Genomic DNA, 21,007 nt, shown 5'->3' with positions numbered 1-21,007 from the left:
TTACAGCTTGGTGCCCATGTTGACGTGGACGGCCTTGACCTGCGAGTACGCGTCCAAACCAGCCTCGCCGAGCTCGCGACCAATACCACTCTGCTTGACACCACCGAAGGGCACGCGGAAGTCGCTGTCGTTGCTGCTGTTGATCCAGACCATACCGGCCTCGATATCCGAGGCGACACGGTGGGCGCGCTCAATGTCGCGGGTGAAGACAGCGGCGCCGAGACCGTAGGTGGTGTCGTTGGCGCGGGTGACGGCCTCATCCTCGGTGGTAAAGCTGGCAATAGCGACGAAGGGACCGAACACCTCCTCGCGATAAATGCGCATGTGGTCCTTCACATTGGTGAAGATTGTGGGCTCAATGAAGAAACCGCGACCATCGCCGACGTTCTTGTGGGGCACACCACCGGAAGCGAGGGTCGCGCCCTCGGACTTGCCGGCCTCGATGTAGGAGAGGACACGCTCGTACTGAGCCTTAGTGACCTGGGGACCCTGGAAGGTGTCGTCGGAGAAGGGGTCGCCGACCTTGCTGGTAGAGCGAACGGTCTCCTTGAAGAGCTCAACGAACTTCTCATACACAGACTCGTGAACGAGAATACGCGATGTGGCAGTGCACACCTGACCCTGGTTATACATGATACCGATGTGTGCCCACTTGGCAGCCTGCTCGAGGTCGGCATCTTCGAAGACAACTAGTGGAGACTTACCGCCGGTCTCGAGAGTGACGTTCTTCAGGGTGCCAGCGGCCATCTTCATGATCTCGCGGCCGGTGAGGGTGGAGCCGGTAAAGGCAACCTTGTCGACGCCGGGGTGGTTTACCAACGCACCGCCGGCAACACGACCGTGACCGTTGACAATGTTGATAACACCAGGGGGAAACCAGCCTCCTTGATGAGTCCTGCCAGGTAGAGAATGCTGAGAGGGGTCTGCTCAGCGGGCTTGAGGACAATGGTGTTACCGCACGCAAGTGCAGGACCCAGCTTCCAAGCGGCCATGGCCAAGGGGAAGTTCCAGGGGATGATCTGGCCAACAACACCAATAGGCTGGCGGAGGGTGTAAGCGAATTTGGCGGGGGTGGTACTAATGGTCTGGCCGAAGACCTTGTCGGCCCAGCCGGCATAATAACGGAGAGTGTTGATGACCTCGCCGAGATCATCATTCAAAGAAACCTGGTAAGGTTTGCCTACAGGACAGTCAGTACTCCATTTTTATCATTGATTGCTCCTCCGTTCAAGTCACTTGCCGTTGTCCCAGGTTTCAATGGTGGCAAGAGTCTCCTTGTGCTCCTCAATCAACTCGGCCAACTTAATCATCAAGAGACCACGATCAGTGGCGGGAAGAAGCTTCCAGGAGGGATCCTTAAGAGCTTTGCGAGCAGCCTTGACGGCGATATCGATATCTTCCTCGCCAGCGGCATACACGGATGTGATCTCGGTCTCATCACTGGGAACCTTGTCAGCTTCTTCAAACGCGCGCAATACAGTTTTGAAGGTACATACGCAGGGTTCACAGTGGCAAACTTCTCGCCGGACTTGGCAGCCACAAACTCATTGTTGATGAACAGACCAATGGGCTGAGTGTAGCTGCGCCCGTTTGGGGCAGTCAGTTGAACGGAGATGTCGGACATGACGAAGGGAGATGTGTGGAATAGGCGGCGCGGGGTTGAATAGAAAGCAAGGATTGGAGATTTATATATTCCGCGCAAAGGCCGGAGGGAGAAAGCGCTACAGAACATGGAAGGGTAGAGATGATAGGAGGGGAAGAAGCCCTGGAGAAAGGTCCAGGTAAGCTCCGCTGCTCCAGGCTCTCCCCGCCTGATAACGAGCGATAATGATGCTCCACTTTACGGATACACTTACTCTTTTGAGTTAAGTGTTTACCACATGCATGCTTGTTTGTCTTCTTTGCATCCTTCATCGTCTCTAATTGGCGGGGCCGTCCGTACTCGGCGCTGTAGGTCTTGGCCACGAACAGGTGTCTCGTCCGGATTAGGAAACTAATTCGGCCAGGCATACGACGAGTGCGGAACCCTGGAGATCTCGAACCCTTCCCCTCATTCTTCCCAGCCTTACAAGGCATAGCCTTTTGCTTTTTAATAGCTCCGAGGTTCAGCAAGTTCTCTCTCATAATGAACTCTTGAAAAGTCCCGGCTCGCAGCGGCACGGCTGGAGCCAACGATTATCAACCTGAGCAGCTGCTGACTCTTCTCCAACATTCCTACCATGCCCGAACGAATATCAATTGCTCTAATCTTGCTAGATCGGACAATCCGAATTGTGTCTGCGGCATATATACAATGCATCTGTCAATAAGCCTTTGAGCATGACAGCCTCCCACTGGCTCCCAGTGATACAGTGGACGGTCGCACATATCGAGAACGTGGAGAACACAGCTGGGAACTAGATACGTGGATGCATGCGAGGGTGAGGGTATGCAGGTAGCGCAGTGCCGAAAGCGAGGTGACACCATCCCGGACACACCACCTATCGGGGCGTCTGTGGCACCGCTCCGAATCCAAGGTCCTCGTGCCGGTCACCGGGAGCTAGAAAGCCAATAGACCCAGGCCAAAGGCGAGGACATTGACTGCTGTTACGGATGTGCCCACAAGAGCCGAAAGGGTCCCATGAAAATATACGTTGCACACGTTTCCAGAGAACATCTGAGTCAAGTAAATGTGCTTCAATTCGCTTGTGCTGATAACCCATATCCAACCGACAACGCCATCGATAGAATACCCCGGAGTCTCTCAATTAAACCCCTCGCTGCATAGGTAGCTTGCAACCAGCAGCTCGTTGTCTCAAGCCTCTTCCTCCTCGCCACTGGACTCTCTGGTGAATTCCTCTTGCGGTTCCTCGCCTGCTAGCTCTAGTATATACTTCCATTGTGCCGGAGTCACAGATGAAACGCTAAGTCGGGATTGCTTGATCATTTGAAGATTCTCGAGTGGCTTTCCAGGTTGGCCGTGAGACTTGAGCTCATGGAGCGTGACCTGTTTTCCGAGTTTGCGGCGATATTCAACATGGACGACCACCCACTTTGGATCCTCTCGCTTGGACTTTGGGTCGTAGTATGGGTGGTTGGTATCGAAGGCGGACTCTGTCATGACCAGTGCATTAGCAAAAAGGTCAGACGTGGGGAATCGGGGATGACACACCGTCAGTGGAGTGCTCCCGGACAATCTCCATCACTCCGACAATCCCGGGGACTTTGCAGTTGGAGTGGTAGAAGAATGCATAGTCTCCCTTCCTCATATCTCGCATGAGGTTTTTGGCTGTTTCACAGTGAGCAAATCGCCGAGGCAAACGGTATCATCCATAACAGGAAAGCCTACCAACGTGATTGCGCACACCTATTCGACTATTAGAAGGTGAGACCTAAGTGAGAGTTTCAAAACAGATCACGTACCGTCCCAAGGCTCCGGTACATCTGCAGCAGCCAAATCGTCAATTGAGAACTTGACATCCTTGCCCTTCTCAATACGAGATTCGGGTTCCGCCTTCATCAACCAGAAAGAGCGGCCAGTGTCAGGGTTACTGTTGACCGCAGGTTTCGACTCCGCAGTCTCAGCTTCTCCATTTGGCAAAGGGTTCTTGCGAGGTCTTCCACGACCATCTTTCTTCTTAATCTTTGGGGTAACCGGGGTTGTAGAATCTAAAAGCATAGCACCATAGTCAGAATAGAGCCTCGGCATCATATCAAAAGTGGTTCCATACCCGGTTCCTTGCGGGGACGTCCGCGGCCTCTCTTCGGTACTGATGGAGTTGCGACCTCAGGCTCCTGCTCTGAAACAATTTTCCGTGGGCGACCACGGCCACGCTTAGGGCCGTCAGGGACAGGCTTAGGAGTAGAATCAATGGGGTATTTGCGTGGACGGCCACGACCTCTTTTTTCGCTTGACTGGGGTATCACATCGGACTATTTCAAGGAGGTCAGCCATGTACATCCTACCAACGGTTGGAGTGGAGAAGCCACGGGACGCGTCGATCAGCCCCTGCATAATGCACTCACAACTGGAGCAGATGCAGCGAATGCAGCAGATGCTGGAGTTGCATCTACGGTGTTTTTGACCCTCTTAGAAGGGGTTGCGGTGGTATCATTTGCGCTCACGGCGCGTTCAGATTTGCGCTTAGGAGGCATAATCGTTTGACGCTGGGTGAACGATAGTTCAAAGTAGTAAGTATTTGCAGGTAAATTGAACTTTAGGTAAAATCTGTGCAATGAATGAAACCGCCCCTCTTGAACTGCTGAAAAAGAAACTCAATACGCAGTAAAATTATGTCAAGCACCAGAAGCTTTTGTTTGCACTGAGACTTGAGCTTGACGCGGCTGTGGGTCTGGGGGTGCACGTGATGGGTCGATCGTGATTGATCGGCACGGAAATCGTACCTGAACTTGAGATGACCTCGAGACATCTCACTTCTCTTTGCCCTCATTTACTCCAAGTGTTCCAAGGTTACTAGCTATGCTGCTTATGCTATTAGCTGATAGTGCCTGATGATCTGGAGACTTTGTACTCGAGACGAAGCTCCCTAAGGTTTAAGCTTCAATGGATACTTCTAGATCGAGCCTTCCACTTTTGCTGTGTAGTTGCCTCAGCTCCATCGTCCCTTCCTGAATGAGTGGTGACAAACATCGCGCCCCTTTCACTTCTAGTCATGTGCAGAGCATAAATATCTCCTTTCAGTTTTAACTTTTTCAACCTTCACCTTCTTCTCTTTCTTCTCTCCCCTCACCACACACATCCTCCACATCCTTCATTGGAAGTTTCTCCTCACATAATGGAACTTCCATATATATGAATCCAAATCCAAGGACTGAAGCACACCTACCAACCTTGTCAGAATGTCCAGAGATGACTTCGGAGTTCGGACACCATGTTGGTTCTGTCATGTCATGTGACCTTGTGGTTCTCCCTGCCATGGCATGGATCCTAAGAATGACCGTGCAGGTATTGTGGAGGTAGGCTAGGCAGTTAGAGAACAATTGTCCTCTGGATCAAGAAACACTTCTCCATGAACTATGTGCCGATGTTGAACCCTACCAGCAAGGAACATGATATTCCGTGCTTGCGCTGCACAATGACTTCGTAAGTTGTCAGGTCGAGGATAGAAGCCAAAGGAATCCATCGTTATGAAGATCTCATTGACAGTTGATATTGCATCAGCCACGCTAAACAGCCCACGTTCTAGGATTGGCCAATCAGATGCATTCTGCCTGGGCGGAGAGAGTATCACGCCATCGTATGGGGAAGGCGACGGAAGCGTCGATCAGATAACTAGCTAGAGGGGAAGCATCATTGAGGGGTCTCGTATTTGAACCCGTGCCCCTCCTCCATTTTTCATCTCTCTCTTTGATTCCTCATCTATTCATCCATCTTCATATACACAATGGCTGGTGAACGTGCTGCTCCGTAAGTCACTCAGCTCTTTAGAGCTCTTCCACTTTCCGTACTGACCATCGTCATAGTCTCCGCCTGGGCTCTGTTGCCCCCAACTTCAAGGCTCAGACCACTCAGGGTGAAATTGACTTCCACGAGTTCATTGGTGACAAGTGGACTGTCCTCTTTTCCCACCCTGCTGATTTCACTCCCGTATGTACGCAAGTTACCTCATTATCAAGGATCCTCGCTAACCTGGACTCGCATTAGGTCTGCACCACTGAGTTGGGCGCTTTTGCTCGCCTCCAGGGCGAGTTCGACAAGCGTGATGTTAAGATGATTGGACTGGTAAGGCCGCCGCCTCCTCGTTACTTCGAAGCCTAGCTGACCCGAATACTTCTCTATAGAGTGCCAACGACCTCAACTCCCACGATGACTGGATCAAGGACATCAACGAGGTCGGCTCGACCCAGGTCCAGTTCCCTATCATCGCCGACGCCGACCGCAAGGTCGCCTACCTTTTCGACATGATTGATCAGCAGGATCTTACCGTATGCGACCCAAGTTTCAACATAATGCGAGATGTACTAACATGTCACAGAACATCGACGAGAAGGGTCTTCCTCTGACCATCCGCTCCGTGTTCATCATCGACCCTGCCAAGAAGATCCGTCTGATCATGGCCTACCCCGCCTCCACTGGCCGCAACACCGCTGAGGTTCTGCGTGTTATCGACTCCCTGCAGACCGGTGACAAGCGCGGTGTCACCACCCCTATCAACTGGCTGGTATGTTTCTCCTACCTGTGAAGCCAAAAACCAAAATAACTTACTAACTAATGAACTAGCCCAACGATGATGTGATTGTCCCTCCCACCGTCAGCACCGAGGATGCCAAGAAGAAGTTCGGTGAGATCCGTGAAGTGAAGCCGTAAGTCTTGTCGTCCATCCACCACTACCATGGCAAAATACTGATATGTCACAGTTACCTTCGCTTCACCACCCTCAAGGAGTAGATTCTCTCATAAGATGACGCAACAATAATACGATGGATTCCGGGGTTATCTGGAAAGCCACTAAAGGATCTGAGAAGTCTACAGATCGACCTTATTCCCAAAACTAGCGAATTTGCCTTAAATTTCCTGGCCCAAATACCATGAATATTTTATGATCAGTCTTCCGTTGTAGTGGGTTTTCATCTGACCTGATCTCCTCTACATCCTTGCCCCGGAATGCAAGGATGTGGGGACGTACATTTACACCATCCAACGCCTCGAATAATGCGTCTCTTCCTAGGAATCCAGATGCCCCAAATATTCGAGGCATCATATCCCACGAGAGGTATCGATTCATGATCTACGGAGTAGAGTCTGGGAACGAGATTCAATTGAAGCCAGACCAAACTCACCAACCTGCTGTGGATATCCCATGGTACGTTCAATCCGTGTAGTAGTAGTTTTTTGACCCCCACATCTCGTAGCTGATACTACTGGGTGATCCTCGTTCGAATGTTATACATATCATCAGCAACTTTCCTCTCCTGAGGTTCTCCTAAAGGAAAATAATGTGATGATCTGATCTTCAAGGTTGTACAATATCGAGTGGAGGGGCCGTCCTGAAAGGAGAAAAGCGGTAAACGGTTTTTATGCCGATCTCCAACCTCAACGGCTGACACTTTCGACAAGAGTGTGCGCTCATCCAACATACAAATGGCCTCAGTCTGTTCGGTCTGAATTCCGTTCTTTTGTCCTCCCCACTACGAAAGTCTGGCACCAAATTGCGGCGTCGCGGGGAAGCACCCCTTTTCCGGCCCCCCACAAACGAGTCATTCTTACGATCGCCGAACGAACACGCGGCACGCCTGCAGTCAGCGCGGGGGAAAGGTTTCTGGGAATTACATATTCGACATCTGAAAAGCCCGCTGCAAGCGAGCTATATTGGTGGACTGAAATACGGGGTTACCGGTCGCCCACAGGCTGAACACTCACTCACTAATCGAGACCGTTGAAGGTGGATAATTTGCTCGTCATGATGTCGCGAAGCCAGTCGAGTCTGGGGTATTTGGACGCAGGGCGGGAGGATTCTGCGCCGGGGGCCTCTCCGTCTCTGAACCAGCAGTCTGCCTCTGGGCCCATCAACCTCTCAGGCCTAGTGTGCAACGTTCGACGAACCACCGGCAAAGAGCCGCATCCCCTCGTCGGTGCCACCACAACTATATTGGGGGATAAGCTATACGTATTCGGAGGCCGGATCCTCTCGCGCAGCCGCCCTCAGTTGACCTCGGACTTGTACGAACTCGATCTGATTCGACGACATTGGACGAAGATCGAGCCCGCTGGAGATGTTCCGCCGCCGCGGTACTTCCATAGTATGTGTGCTCTGGGGGATAACAAGTTGGTCTGCTATGGAGGCATGTCGCCCGCTCCGAGTACGCCGAACGACCCCGAGGACCCCGCGGAACCACAGGCGCAGTCGCAATCGGAAGTAGTGGTCATGTCAGACATTCACATATTCGATGTACCGTCGCGGACATGGACCCGTGTTGCTGCGCATGAATCTCCCCAGGGGCGATATGCACACTGTGCCACGATATTGCCGTCGAGTGCATGCTTTACCTCTGCAAGTGCACCTTTGTCCGCCATCCACCACAACCCCCAGTCGTCCGCCCATCAGGGGTCACTCGGGGTGGATATCGACGGGTTCGGAGGTGCAGAGATGGTAGTAGTTGGAGGCCAGGACAGCTCCAATCACTACATCGAACAGATTAGTGTTTTCAACCTGCGGAGTCTCAAATGGACTAACACTAGCCCCTTGGGAAGGAGCTGTGGCGCTTACCGCAGTGTCGTGGCCCCCCTAGTGGGAATGGACGTATCCGAAATCGGATCATCGGCTCCAGATCGCGAATTACACGACCCGATCCAGGGCAACACTGAGTCTCCAGGCTGCCCTATGCTCATTTATTCTAATTACAATTTCCTTGACGTCAAGCTGGAGCTGCAGGTGCGCTTGCCGGACGGGCGTCTTGTCGAACGACCGATGCAGAGCCAAGCTTCCCCTCCGGGACTGCGTTTCCCGAACGGTGGTATCATCAATGGCCACTTCGTTGTTAGTGGCACCTACTTGACTTCATCGAAGCAAGAATATGCACTGTGGGCTCTCGACCTGAAGACGTTGACTTGGGGCCGTATTGATGCTGGAGGATCCGTATTCGGGCAAGGTAGTTGGAACCGAGGAGTGCTTTGGCCTCGTCGCAATTCCTTCGTGATTCTTGGACATCGGAAGCGAAGTCTCGTCGATGATTATAACCATCGGCGAATCAACTTCTCGCATGTTTGTTTGGTCGAGCTGGAGGCATTTGGACTTTACAACAATCCCTGTCGCACTTCCCCAACCTCAGGGTACAAGTCGTACAGTTCTTCCTCTGTCCCAGCATCTCTGCAGAAGAAGCTGGTGCAGTTGACTTCAGGTGGACGGCCTTTATCTGCCGTATCCGATGAGCTTGGCAAGCTCGCACAATCCTTACCAGAGATGGCCGACATGGAATTGCAGGCCATGGGTGGAGAGCGCATATCTGTCAACTCCCGAATCTTGACTCGGCGATGGGGCCCTTACTTTATCCAACTCCTTCGTGAGTCTTCAGAAGGAGGTATTGCAGACACTGCAACCCTTCGTCCAGCCCAGATGCACCCGAGCCGCAACTCGAGTATTACCATCACCCCGTCGGTGGGCCAGAACAGTACCTATTCCGATGCGACAACTCTCGTCAATCAACCCGTACCTTCGAAATCCCTGCTCGAGAATCTCGAAACGCCGTCGGCCCACAGCCTCGCCCCCACCGCACGACCGCGTGTGCTATACCTCCCTCATACGATTTTGACTCTTCAAGTACTTGTGCAATACCTCTACACCTCAGCGCTCCCATCTCCCGGCAGCTCGCTATGCACACCACAAATCCTCTGCTCGCTTCTGCAGCTTGCACGCCCGTACCAGATCGACGGATTACTAGAAGCAACCGTCGAGAGACTCCATCAGGTCCTCGACGGGCGCAACGCGGCTGCTGTATTCAACGCAGCCGCTATGGCTGCAGGAGGTGGCCGTGGTACCGGATTCACTGGTGGACCAGGGGGTACCCTCGCAGCGCTTAACGGAGCTCATACCGACAACAACGGCACTGCCCCCACAATCGACGAGAACAGCAACTCGCAACACGATGCCTCAAACTCGTCCGATACAGAGCATGGCGGTACCTCTATGTCAGCTACCAGCAGCACGAGCGATCTCACCAATCTCGCTCGAGGCCTCCCATCCCTCCGCATCGACACAAACGTCTCACATCATTCCCGGCAGCACAGTGCCAACCGCGATCGTGGAGATTCCGTCAGCAACGCGAGCACCGCAACGTCCGCCTCCAGCGCCAGTTTCAACCAGTCCGACTCCGAATGGGTCAGCGGCGACGAAAGTCGCTCGCAATCTCGCGCTACCCGTGGCCGCCGTGGCACCGATTCTGAGCTGCGGCGCCCACAGCGTGAGCTCTGGACTGGAGATCTGAGCAGCGTTATCGGTCTTCAGAAGCGTGGCCTGCGTGGTCTCATGGAAGGCCGTCGTATGCGCGAGCGTAGCTCGAAGCCTGCTGGCACTGGAAGTGGCTCGATCTCCATGCCGCCTTCGGCTGGTTCGGGCGATCACGCAGTCTCTTCCCAGGGTGTTGCAGCCTGATTGATACAGTGAGCCGTGATTCGACTTACTGTGGCCCTAATATGATGTCTTTTTTCCCTCCGCTTGCTTGTTTCTGCTACTTCGATTTTGTAGATGATATCTTCTGGGTACCGTATTTGGATTATGTATATATCTTTTTCTTCTGTCTTTTCACCCCAGCGGGCTGGCAAGGTGGGGAGGATATAGGAGAGGGCTTCCAAGCTCGTGACCCGTGTATCTGGATTTGTGCCTTTGTTCTGTTTATGTTTTTTAGGCGGGTGGGTTGTTCTCGCCCATCTACAGCCATGGATATAGGTACTGAGACCTAAGGCGTTGGATCTTCATAATGCGTAATGCGTCCATGTAACGCGTGCAATGCGAGGCATCCGAGCTTAATCCTAGACCTACCGTATCCTCCTGAGAGACACCTATTGGATGCAAGTAGCGACGAGAGAATGAGATGAGACCGGCACTTTGGGGCTTCCTATTTACAGTTGTAAAAGTATTACCTTGAGATTGTATACATGCAACTTCGCTTCCAGAAAACAAGAAAAAAAGTGTGAAGGGATACCTAGAACTGAACTATTCATCCTTCTTCTTCGCCAGATCAGCAAGCCTCTTAGGACTCTTGCCACCATAAACTAAGTAGAAAACACTGTCAGCGCCATATACACCCAGACGCAAAAAGCAAAGGACCCCAAGATAGCCCAATGGGAAAGTAAGGAACTTACGCCTCTCATAAAGAATCCACGATGTGTACATCACAATCGGAAGTCCGACAATAGTCGCCGTCCATCTAGGAACACATTAGCTTTCTTGATACCAAGCCAAAGCAGACGCAACCACTTGTGAGTCAGGAAAAGTCAAACACTTACCTCCGCGCAGCAGCCTTATACTCCTTCGTCTTCCGAATATCATCAACCCCCTTGGGCAACGGAGCAGCGGGCTGGACCGGGCGCGTAGGACGGGTGTTGGGGTCCACGGACCGGTATTTGTGTTGGTCTTTTAGTGGCATTTCTTGTTGTGATGGAGAAAGGCCAAAGGGCTTTGCTGGGGCTTTGGCGTGGTTCTGGTTGTTGGTGGGTTGGGAAATCTTGGTTGGTTTCCGAGATGTTGGTGCCTGAGGCTGAAATATCAGGTTTCAATCAGTGGATGGAAGGAATAAGGATGGGAAAGGGAATTATCAAGATTTGACGTATCATTCACGACTTCACGTTCGATTTATTCCTGGTAGACTTGATATCGCAGTCTGTCTGGGTGATTTCTGTCTCTACACTGGCTTGTATCTTGTTGTCATGGACTTTCAAGTTTCAAATATGGTTATATTCCCTCCTTTGTTAACTATCTCTCTTGGTCTTGTTATTTGTTAATTCAACAAATTGACTGCAGTGATTGACAACACTAGTGGTAGTAAGCTCCCCGATCGAGTTTCAGGGGAGTCTCATCCGGCCACAATTTACGAATGGCAGCAATTGCAGCCGAAACCTGCGAGTACGAGCCGTCCTTGATAAGTTCAACTATAAGCTGATGCCATTGTAGCAGGTGGATCTGTTCCGTTATCCACGATCTGCACCCAACGCCATTTGAGTCAAACTCATATTTATGACTTCCATGGGTGATCAGCAGAGAGTAAACATCTTTGACCGTCAAACCAGGAGCCACAGGGAGAGGGAACTGTGCTAGAGCGTCCGTGGCCACGGTACATGACAGCTCAGAGATGATAAGAATCGCTTTGGAGCCTCCGGGGAGAATGGTGCTTGGGATCGTGTAACTCGGCTGGCAATCGATTGCGACTGAGCTTTGGTCGGATGTCAGGAGGTAGAAACACCAGTGGTTTGTGCCTGCGTTTTGGCTGTGCGGCGCGGCAATTATGGATCGCACTGGTAACTCCAAGATCTGCGTCTGACGGTCCTTTGGTATGAAATGGATAAATTGGGAGTTTGCCATTTCTTCGGACTGTGCGTCGGATGGTCCTGGTACGTGTTAAAACTTATTGAATGCATATCAATAGTCACCATATGAGCGCATACCTAGTGATGTAGCAGGTGGAATGGGAAGTTCTGGGTAGGGAGAGGTGAGAACGATTTGTTTCGCCTAAGTCGGTCAAAGGAAGGGCTGGAGCAGGGAGTGGGTGCGCTTAAATAGTATCCCAAGCCGCCTAAGCGCCTTGCTAGCCGTCATCGTGATGGACTGTTTCAGGACTCGTCATGTGCATGCTCAAGGAATGTCCAAAGATGAATTATTGTAATTAGGCGTTGGAAGCTGCAGTCACCGACTCAGTGCATAGAGGAGCCTATCAACAACGATAGAGACCAACACTTCCATTATTGAAGAGTGGCAAGGTTGCCAAAGACGGGGTTTCTAAGCAACCCCCCAAGAAGACTGGAAGCTCGAAAGAGTCTCCAACTTCACCACGCAGAAGAAAGCCATGCTGATCGGTCATAATATCGATGTGAAGGCCGACGGCCTGAGAAATGTAATTTAATAGGAAACTCTGGGGCACCAGAGTTTTCCTCATTCTGTCGACAGAAGAAGTCACTGCGCACACTCTCCCAGAACCCAGGAAAATGTAATTCAACGGGGAGGCTCTGGGGCATTGGCGGCCATTCGATATAGCCTCAGGCCGGCGGCCTTCACATCGATACCATGACCCATCAGCATGGCTTTCTCCTGCGTGGTAAAGTTGGAGACTCTTTCGAGCTTGAGATGGAAGATGGGAAGTTGAAGGAGAAAAAAAAAAAGAGGGAAAGTTGGGGAGGGAGATTATATAGATTGGTGGTTTCCTGTTCAGGAAGGCACGTACTTACACCAGTGGGAAGGGACAACCCACCCATCATATGATCTCCTCAATGGAAATTCACCCACGTACTTAACTATGACTTGTATTCTTCAAGCCTCTGAGAGAATATTCACAGTGCCATGTACTACTATGTACTATGATCAGTGTTGAATATTTCATATTTTCATTATCCTTGCTAATTCCAGCACAGAAACATAAGAATAAAACTGTATGTATGCCATCGAGGGTCCCACGGCAACACTTGCTTTTACAAGCGGGGGGACGGCACATCTAAGACATAAGATAGCGCGGGGGGGTGGGAAGAGGAATAGGGACTGAACGGCTGCCATCCTGTCTGACATCGAAGGGGTCCCACGGCAACACTTGCTTCGACAAGCTAGACAAGCGGGGGGACAACACTTCCACAACGGCGGGACAGAACGGGGGCCAACAGGGCCAGAGACTCCTCACAAGACCTAATGTTTGGAGGCCTTGGAGGTCTTGGAGGTCTTCGTGACCTTGGAGACCTTTGAGTCCTTGGAGACCTTTGAGTCCTTGGAGACCTTTGAGTCCTTGGAGACCTTGGAGTCCTTCGAAACCTTGGAGTCCTTCGAGACCTTGGAGTCCTTCGAGACCTTGGAGTCCTTCGAGGCCTTGGAGTCCTTCGAGACCTTGGAGTCCTTCGAGACCTTGGAGTCCTTAGCCTGGCCTTCTGGCTTGAGAGTCAGCTTCAACCGCTGCTGCACCTTGGCCTCCTTGGGCTTGGTGGCAGCAGCGGGAGGGACGTCGGCAGCGGAACCAGAAGACTTGGCCTGAGTCTCGGTGGCAGGAGGGGCGGAAGGACCGGTAAGAGAGAGTTTGAGGGAAGCGGCCTTACGGCGCTGTGACTTGCGTCCACCAGCCTCAGGGGCAGGGGCAGCAGCAGCAGCAGGCTCGGGAGCGGCAACAGTGGCAGGGGCGGTGGTAGCAGCAGGCTCGGGAGCGGCACCTGTGGCAGGGGTGGTGGTAGCAGCAGGCTCGGGAGCGGCACCTGTGGCAGCAGCAACAGTGGCAGCGGCGACGGCAGCATCCTTGGCGGGAGATGTGACGGTGGTCGGACGGGTCTTTCGGGAACGGGTCTTCTTGGTAATTTTTGAAGGGGCATGTGGACGCATTCGCGACAGGGCGATGGCCTTCTCCTTTGCCACGTCCTCAATGACGAACGGGGCTCGACCGGTTGGGACATTACGGTCTCCCATGAGCGGGGGAAACCCGTAGGTATGGGCAGCCTCTGCCTGCTGGCTGCTTCGGGCGTACACGGGGGGAAGGGAAGGTTCTCGCTGCCGTAGGTGTGGGGTGGGCAATAAGGGTGGTATTGCTCAGGGGCGAGGATCACCTCCTCGTCGTCGCAGTTGACATACCCTGTGTCGACCCAGCCATCGCCGAGCATCTTTGGCTCGGATTCTTTGTAGAATATCGTCTTCAGTGAGGGGTAGGTGGTTGGACGGAAGGTGTGGGGGCCGGATGGAGTTGGTAGAATAGGGGGAGGGGACAGCACGAAAGATGACGCCCCAGATTTGGTAACGTCGCGAGAAGAAGAAGAGGAAACGAAGGGGTCTGGCAGAGGCATAGAAGAAGAGGAAAAGGTAGTAGTTGAAGGTTCTTGCTCGACCATGCTGGTGTCGTCGGCGACATCGTCGGCGAAATCATCGACTGTCATGTCATTTCCGGCGAGCGTATCCGCACCAGAGTTTTGCTGATTCTGTGCACGGAAGAAGTCACCCCGCACACTCTCCCAGAACCCAGGGAAATTTAATTGGATGGGAAAGTCGGGGGCATCCGCGGCCATTCGATATAGCCTCAGGCCGGCGGCCTTCACATCGATGCCATGACCGATGAGCATGGCCTTCTTCTGCGTATTGAAGTTGGAGACTCTTTTCGAGCTTCCAGTCTTCTTGGTGGGTTTCTTAGAAACTCCATCTTTGGCAACCTTGCCACTCTTCACAGCCTTCTTGGCCACAGGGTCAGCGACGGTGCGTCCCGCTTGATTCTCTCTGCGAGCTTCAATGGCCTTCATGCTCGCATCACGGATACGGGTTGACTGCCGCATTTCGGTGGCGCTGGTGGAGGGCGATTGGCTGATGTGAACTGTGGAAAGGCGAGATGGACGAGACTGGAAGGTTCGTCGACGCGAAGACGGTGTTTCCGGAGAATTAACACGTGAATTAGAAGTTGAGGTAGCCGAAGGAGGAGTTGGAGTAACAGAAGTAGAAAGTTTTGGGGTGTAGAAACGAATGTTGATAGAACTGTCAGAGGAGGAGGGAGATGAAAGGTTGGAAGTTTTGGTGGGCTGCACGCTCTCATTTGAACTTTTTGAAGGGACCCGTGGGGATCGCCTAGAAGGTGCCAATGTTGTCTTGTCAATGCGTGCAGGCATCGACTTACGCTGGCCCTTCGGAGGCATTGTGAATTAGAGCTAAATGACCCGAATTGTCAGCCACCCTATTCAATGATTATTCAGGTGAATACAATAGCCATCAATAAGAGCAATTGGGCAATACAAATAATAGACTAATTATTGTCCCCATCAATGCAGCTATTGTGGCAATATATGGGGTTGTTCTCAGCAGGGCAAGCCGACGTCAGAAGACCGCAGTGCGCGGAAGGGAGAAGTTCGGGTTTAGGGCAGACGTAAAGGTGTAGAACTCACGGTTTGAGGGATGTACCCTTCCACTCTTATGTCTAAATAGTTTATAGACTGCCTTTTGTGACCTAGGCGGAGGCCAGAGGCGTATTTGTGGCGGAGAAGGCGAAGTCAAGTGATGGAGGATGCCCCGGTGCTGGCGATCGAGCAGAAAAGAAATTAGGGCTACGCTGATCGGCGCTTATCGGCAGCAGCTGTCCGCCTTATTCTGCACCTTCTTCATCCTCCACCTACCCAGCTCAATAGCTGTTTATTGTCCGTTGCTTCTTTTGATTACTTTTTCTGATTTTACAATGCATCTGTGGCAGGCCACTGTTCCTTTCTGCCTTCTGGCCGCGGCTTCCTTGCCTGGCGCCACAGCCACAGCTTGGGGCTTTACTGATGCCACCGTGGCCGTTCAACCTAAGGGTGCTGGTGTGAATGGAGGGTTCAAGGAACAGTATGTACTAGGAACTGGACAGAAGTACATGATACTAATTTTTAAACTCGGAATAGATTCGTTGCATCTAAGCCGCTCTCCCGTCCAGTCTCCCTTGCCGGCGCCGATACCCTACGCGTCACCTTGACAGCTCAGGAAGGAAGCTCCGCAAAGCGGCCAGATCAGGCTTTCCTCCTGCTGAAGGATGCCCAGACTGGATTGGATATTTCTTACCCTTTCAACGCCAAAGAAAATGGCAAATCAAGAGTCGAATTGGTATGCTACCTTCAAAACAACTCCCCGCAGCACAGCTAACACAGCCATCTAGACTCAGAAAGACCTCCCAATTCAATTCCTCTCCTTGTCCGACCCCGTTGATGCGCGTATCATTATTGGTGGATTTGGTGGCTCTGCTGCATACGACAGTTCTGCCTTCCAATTGTCGATTGACCGTAACCCCAACGAGCCCGTGCCAACCGTCGAGACTCAGCGATACGGCAAGAAGCCCGAGATCCACCACATTTTCAAGGAGTCTGCGTCTAACCCGCCGTTTATCATTACTCTGGCATTTGTTGCCATGGTTGGCGCTGCTATTCCCGCCCTTGCTGGCTTGGTAAGTCGATCAGATCACATCACTGCGCCAAATGTCGCTAATCGGTTCCTCTTAGTGGTTCTTCCTCGGTGCCAACATTAACCACCTACCCTCCGCCCTTAAATCTGCCCCTCTTCCTCACGCCGTCTTCCTCGGATCGTTGGTTGCGTTTGAGGGAATATTCTTCCTCTACTATACTTGTTGGAACCTGTTCCAGGTCCTCCCGGCGGTGGCAGTTGTCGGCGTGGTCGCGTTCATCAGTGGCAGTCGTGCTCTAGGTGAAGTGCAGGGCCGACGCCTTGCTGGCCTCCGGTAAACTTCTGAAATGTTGATGAAATTCCTCTGTTGTGGTCTTAGTCTCCTCTTGTGGTGCTCCCAAACTACGATGAGATATGATACCACGATAGTGTTGTATCTTAGCTCTTTGATACCTTGCATCTTTTCCCTTGTGCGAAATATAGACCCTCAAACTCAGAATTTATGGGTCTCACTGGCTCTGTCTCCAAATGGCTTGTCCTACATAGGGGTTCCCGTTTTGAGCTCCCCAGAAAAGGACCGTGAACCCCGGCGGTCCAGGAAACATCAGTCGTAAACTGCGTATGTCGACTAGAAGTTTAGAACACATTTTCAATCAAATTTCTATTCACCGGGCTACTTGTTGATAAGTATGTTTTGACGTCACAATAGTAATGGTGTCAGCGGATCAAATGCCAAGGCGACCTCAGGACCTCCGCGATTTTCCCCGAGCTCCGCCGCAAAAAGCTTCACCTCCCACCACAATCCCACTTCCACAACCTACAATCCTCAATGGGTTCCGCTGCTTCGAAGCCAGCTAAGTCAGCGGCTGGCGCAGCCGCACGGCGCCAATATCCCAAACAACCAGCTCCTCCACCGCGGGGTCCGCGCAAAGCTCCGCAAGACACCACAGCAGCGCCTACATCTGGGCCTACTCCGCCCCCCAAGTCGGAAGCCAGCTATTCACCTCCAGCACCAGCACCTTCCTCTCAAGGTCCGACATACCATTCAAAAGAGAAGGCCTCCGGCGTGAAATCTGATGGTGCGTATACCCCGCCGCCAACATCCGAACAAGCGAACATGATTTCGTCAAGCATCAAGCAATACTGACAAAGGCCTACAGCAATTGACATGGATGGCCGAGACCCTGACTTTGCCGCCTCGCTCCGCTCCATCGGCCCTGTAACTCCTTCTCCCACACTCTCAAACTCAAGCACCTTCAACCGTCCCGGCTCCATGCAAACCGTCTTCCCGCAAGCTTCCAACCCGGCATTGCTAGCTGTCACCTCTCGCCAACGTCTGACCGAGGCTGCGGAGAGGGAGGCGGAGGATTTTGGTCGGGCGGGCCACCCGGGCAGATCGTTCCTGGATGCATTGACTATTCAGCAGGTGTTGACCATGCGGGATAGGCAGGGTATGCGTCCGGGGGATATTGAGCGGTTCCTTGGGTTGAAGAAGGGGGTTCTAGCGCGGCTGGGGAAAGACGAGATTGTGTCGCGCATAGGTTGATTCTCGTTCTTCAGGTTTGAGGGTTTTGTGCAGCGCTTGGTTTACTGTGTCTGGTGTACTTGGGTGTTTTGGATCATTGGTTGGCGTTCACTCCATTCGTTTATTCAATCAGTTGTATAGTAGTTTCAATCATCCCTACTCATAATACCAGACTTCTTGGCGAGGCAAACTGCTCCGTTTTATTCCAACGAAATCCGACTCGAGATAGTCCGTCCAAGGTTCACTATGACGCTTTGTCTTGTGTAGCTGCAGATGACTCAAAGCAATGACGCTTTTCATTCAGGATTGACACGCCTCAAGGGCCGTTGTGGATAGAACCCGAACATTGGCCAATGTAGCTCCAAGAGTTAATGCCATTGCGCCCTGTGAGAATCCACTCGGAAGCATATCTGATCCGATTCGCGATGATATTACGGCGCCGACTGCCAATCACACAGCACAGATACGAAATGACAAGAACTACATCTACGGAGTAACATTAGTCTACGATCTAAACTGCCCCATCGAGCAGATAATAAGACACCCCGCACCCCGCATCCATTTGAATCTTCCTTGTCCTACCAATTAACCATTACTACATATCGACCACCTCTCACCATGTATCTCCGCGCCGTGCACGCCGAGGGCCAAATCCCCATCCTCCACCAATTCCTCCGCGACAACCCCCTCGGCATCCTGACAACAGCAATTAAATCACCCAGCTACCCTTTCATCCAATCCAGCCACATCCCCTTTGTCCTCGACGTACCCCCATCCAGCGATGAAACCCCCGGCACACTCCGCGGCCACATCGCAAAACAGAACCCACAAGCCAAAGCGCTGATGGAAGCGCTTGCCGAGCAGCAAGCCGCTGGAAACCCCAAGCTCGAGCTCAACGACGAAGTGCTGATCCTCTTCAACGGGCCGCACCACCACTACGTCACGCCCAAGTTCTACACGGAAACCAAGCCGGTCTCTGGCAAGGTTGTCCCGACGTGGAATTACTCGGCCGTGCAGGCGTACGGCAAGATCAGCGTGTACTGTAACAGCAAGGCGGAAGAGACGGGGGCGTTCTTGCAGACACAGATTGAGGATTTGTCGCGGCAGTCGGAGACGGGGATTATGGGGTATACTGGAGGCGAGAAGAAGAGTGCTTGGAATGTGGGGGAGGCGCCGGTTAGTTATGTGGAGTTGTTGAAGAAGAATATTATTGGGATTGAGGTGAGGATTGAGCGGTTGCAGGGGAAGTTTAAGATGAGTCAGGAGATGGGGGAGGGGGATCGAGAGGGGGTTGTGAGAGGCTTTGAAGAGTTGGGATCGGATGTTGGGAAGGGGATTGCTGAGACTGTTAGGGAGAGTGGGCAGAAGGCTCGTTGATGCTTGATTTGTGTTGTGATACCCTGTGATTATGAAGGATGAGTACCTACCTAGTATAAGACTGATACTGGAACCCTTTCACCTTAGATGACCTCAAAGAGAACAATAGCGATAGGATTAACTAACTAGCTAAAAGTAAACTAACTTAGTTAACTAGTTAGTTAATCTGCCGGGATAAGGGTAGAGTCCTAGCTATAAGCGAAAACAATATGAGGGATCTGTCACGTGTGACAGGTTTGCTTTCTATTATTACTTTTGTTGTTTGCTTCTCAAGGTGCATTGAACTAGACGGAGGGATGAGAACACATGACGTGAGGATCTATGTCAAGGCCCCATCTCTCACTTCCCTTCTTCCTTCTTCTCCTTCCCTCTCTGTCTTCAATATTCTAGTTCAAATGCACTCTTCTATCTTTGAGGAATTGGCATCATCGTAACAGGATCAAGCAGACGAGAGCTAAGAGCTCTATCAAACCTATCAAAGCTGTAGCTCGCTTCACGGCGCAGTGCTTGCTCCTTCCTAGGAATGCTTCGCTTCTAGGTTCCCTTAGCTGTCGTTTGTTCGTCACATGTGATCATGTGATGGGAATAGAGAAGGAAGGAGGGTGAGGACAAGGTGTTGAGCGCATAATTAGCAGCATCTATGTAATTAGGCGTCCCGAGCTAAATCGGGTTATTGAGAACATCATCAAGGTGCATCACACCCACAGAGTAGATAGTCCACTTCCTTCTTCCTTCTCCTTCTCTTCCCCAGTCCACTAATACTATCATCTGTTGCTAGTGCCAATCTCATCTGCTTCACACAGTAGTTCATCAAGATCTTGATTCACTAGCCTCTCTAGAACCGGGCTTCGGCACATGCGAATGATTCAGACTCGTCAGCTGGGGGCCGTTTGCACTAAGAATAGACCTCGGAATCTGTGCATGAAAATCTCCATGGGACCGACAAGCGGGAATATTCGCGTCAATTGATGACTGCCAACTGTAATAAAACCACAGAACTGCATCGGTATCTACATGCTTGACGTACTGCGTACAGAAGTCACCAAACTCCCCAGAAGTAATCTGCTTCTATCGCCAAGAAAACTTGAAAATTTGCTTCCCTCGACCCCTTAACCTTTTCTTGTTACTTCTAGGCAAAGTCTTATGCAGAGAGCATTGAGACTGACTGGTTAGTTTTGTTTTATCACGAAAGGGCCAAATACTGTACGACATATGTATTGCACGAGAGACAAAGTGGAATTACTTTACCCACATATGAGTATGAGATCAACACTTCGCCACAAGGCTTAGATCTCAACAGATTCACAAGCCCCATAAGCGACGGGACCTCCGACGATCAAGAAGATCATGGTGCCCATGAACACGGCCCTATCCCAGGGCTGAAGGTTAGTACTGTCCTCATCAGTGGCAAGCAAATCTATCTCATGAACCTGATACACAGTAAAAAGGGGGAGCCTCAACGTCACCCATGGTGTCCATGGGTGAGAGTGGATTTTGTAAGCGGGGGCAAGAGTCGGAGACAGGTCACCCTCCGAGATCTTTTCAGGGTCGTATCGGCCTCTAAACTGAACGTGCCTTCTTCCCCGGA

General features: G+C 51.8%; 10 protein-coding genes across 10 annotated transcripts; 5 read left to right on the top strand and 5 right to left on the bottom strand.

The window, feature by feature from the left end:
• On the bottom strand, positions 1–1,624 carry N7515_006361 (uncharacterized protein; the record flags this gene model as incomplete). Its single annotated transcript, XM_056667105.1, has 4 exons — positions 1–792; positions 825–1,197; positions 1,237–1,440; positions 1,497–1,624. 4 exons carry the CDS (start codon positions 1,622–1,624, stop codon positions 1–3), a joined length of 1,497 nt encoding a protein of 498 aa, XP_056520701.1.
• A 1,170-nt stretch (positions 1,625–2,794) lies between these two features.
• Positions 2,795–4,134, bottom strand: N7515_006360 (EVE domain-containing protein; the record flags this gene model as incomplete). The annotated part of the gene is made up of 6 exons (XM_056667104.1): positions 2,795–3,093; positions 3,152–3,268; positions 3,329–3,346; positions 3,403–3,648; positions 3,711–3,912; positions 4,006–4,134. 6 exons carry the CDS (start codon positions 4,132–4,134, stop codon positions 2,795–2,797), a joined length of 1,011 nt encoding a protein of 336 aa, XP_056520700.1.
• Positions 4,135–5,384: 1,250 nt separating this feature from the next.
• N7515_006359 (peroxiredoxin) lies at positions 5,385–6,388 on the top strand (the record flags this gene model as incomplete). Its single annotated transcript, XM_056667103.1, has 7 exons — positions 5,385–5,407; positions 5,464–5,587; positions 5,645–5,722; positions 5,782–5,925; positions 5,976–6,161; positions 6,221–6,303; positions 6,358–6,388. The coding sequence occupies 7 exons, from the start codon at positions 5,385–5,387 to the stop codon at positions 6,386–6,388; spliced, it is 669 nt and encodes a 222-aa protein (XP_056520699.1).
• Positions 6,389–7,400: 1,012 nt separating this feature from the next.
• N7515_006358 (putative regulatory protein Ral2) lies at positions 7,401–10,088 on the top strand (the record flags this gene model as incomplete). The annotated part of the gene is made up of 1 exon (XM_056667102.1): positions 7,401–10,088. The coding sequence occupies one exon, from the start codon at positions 7,401–7,403 to the stop codon at positions 10,086–10,088; it is 2,688 nt and encodes an 895-aa protein (XP_056520698.1).
• Positions 10,089–10,649: 561 nt separating this feature from the next.
• Positions 10,650–11,082, bottom strand: N7515_006357 (uncharacterized protein; the record flags this gene model as incomplete). The annotated part of the gene is made up of 3 exons (XM_056667101.1): positions 10,650–10,708; positions 10,799–10,863; positions 10,943–11,082. The coding sequence occupies 3 exons, from the start codon at positions 11,080–11,082 to the stop codon at positions 10,650–10,652; spliced, it is 264 nt and encodes an 87-aa protein (XP_056520697.1).
• A 386-nt stretch (positions 11,083–11,468) lies between these two features.
• Positions 11,469–12,014, bottom strand: N7515_006356 (uncharacterized protein; the record flags this gene model as incomplete). Its single annotated transcript, XM_056667100.1, has 1 exon — positions 11,469–12,014. The coding sequence occupies one exon, from the start codon at positions 12,012–12,014 to the stop codon at positions 11,469–11,471; it is 546 nt and encodes a 181-aa protein (XP_056520696.1).
• A 1,308-nt stretch (positions 12,015–13,322) lies between these two features.
• On the bottom strand, positions 13,323–15,289 carry N7515_006355 (putative GPI-anchored cell surface glycoprotein; the record flags this gene model as incomplete). The annotated part of the gene is given in 2 exon segments (XM_056667099.1): positions 13,323–14,127; positions 14,145–15,289. 2 exon segments carry the CDS (start codon positions 15,287–15,289, stop codon positions 13,323–13,325), a joined length of 1,950 nt encoding a protein of 649 aa, XP_056520695.1.
• A 533-nt stretch (positions 15,290–15,822) lies between these two features.
• N7515_006354 (putative oligosaccharyltransferase subunit ribophorin II) lies at positions 15,823–16,855 on the top strand (the record flags this gene model as incomplete). Its single annotated transcript, XM_056667098.1, has 4 exons — positions 15,823–15,968; positions 16,025–16,223; positions 16,276–16,560; positions 16,616–16,855. The coding sequence occupies 4 exons, from the start codon at positions 15,823–15,825 to the stop codon at positions 16,853–16,855; spliced, it is 870 nt and encodes a 289-aa protein (XP_056520694.1).
• A 491-nt stretch (positions 16,856–17,346) lies between these two features.
• On the top strand, positions 17,347–18,063 carry N7515_006353 (uncharacterized protein; the record flags this gene model as incomplete). Its single annotated transcript, XM_056667097.1, has 2 exons — positions 17,347–17,596; positions 17,678–18,063. 2 exons carry the CDS (start codon positions 17,347–17,349, stop codon positions 18,061–18,063), a joined length of 636 nt encoding a protein of 211 aa, XP_056520693.1.
• Positions 18,064–18,660: 597 nt separating this feature from the next.
• Positions 18,661–19,419, top strand: N7515_006352 (FMN-binding negative transcriptional regulator; the record flags this gene model as incomplete). Its single annotated transcript, XM_056667096.1, has 1 exon — positions 18,661–19,419. The coding sequence occupies one exon, from the start codon at positions 18,661–18,663 to the stop codon at positions 19,417–19,419; it is 759 nt and encodes a 252-aa protein (XP_056520692.1).
• Between the last annotated feature and the right edge of the window lie 1,588 nt (positions 19,420–21,007).

The sequence above is a fragment of the Penicillium bovifimosum genome (assembly GCF_028826915.1).
Source record: "Penicillium bovifimosum strain IBT 22155 chromosome Unknown utg000005l_segment0_segment0, whole genome shotgun sequence".
NCBI classification, from domain to species: Eukaryota; Fungi; Ascomycota; class Eurotiomycetes; order Eurotiales; family Aspergillaceae; genus Penicillium; species Penicillium bovifimosum.
Note: the sequence above shows the minus strand (reverse complement) of the source record. Positions and strands in the feature narration are given on the sequence as shown.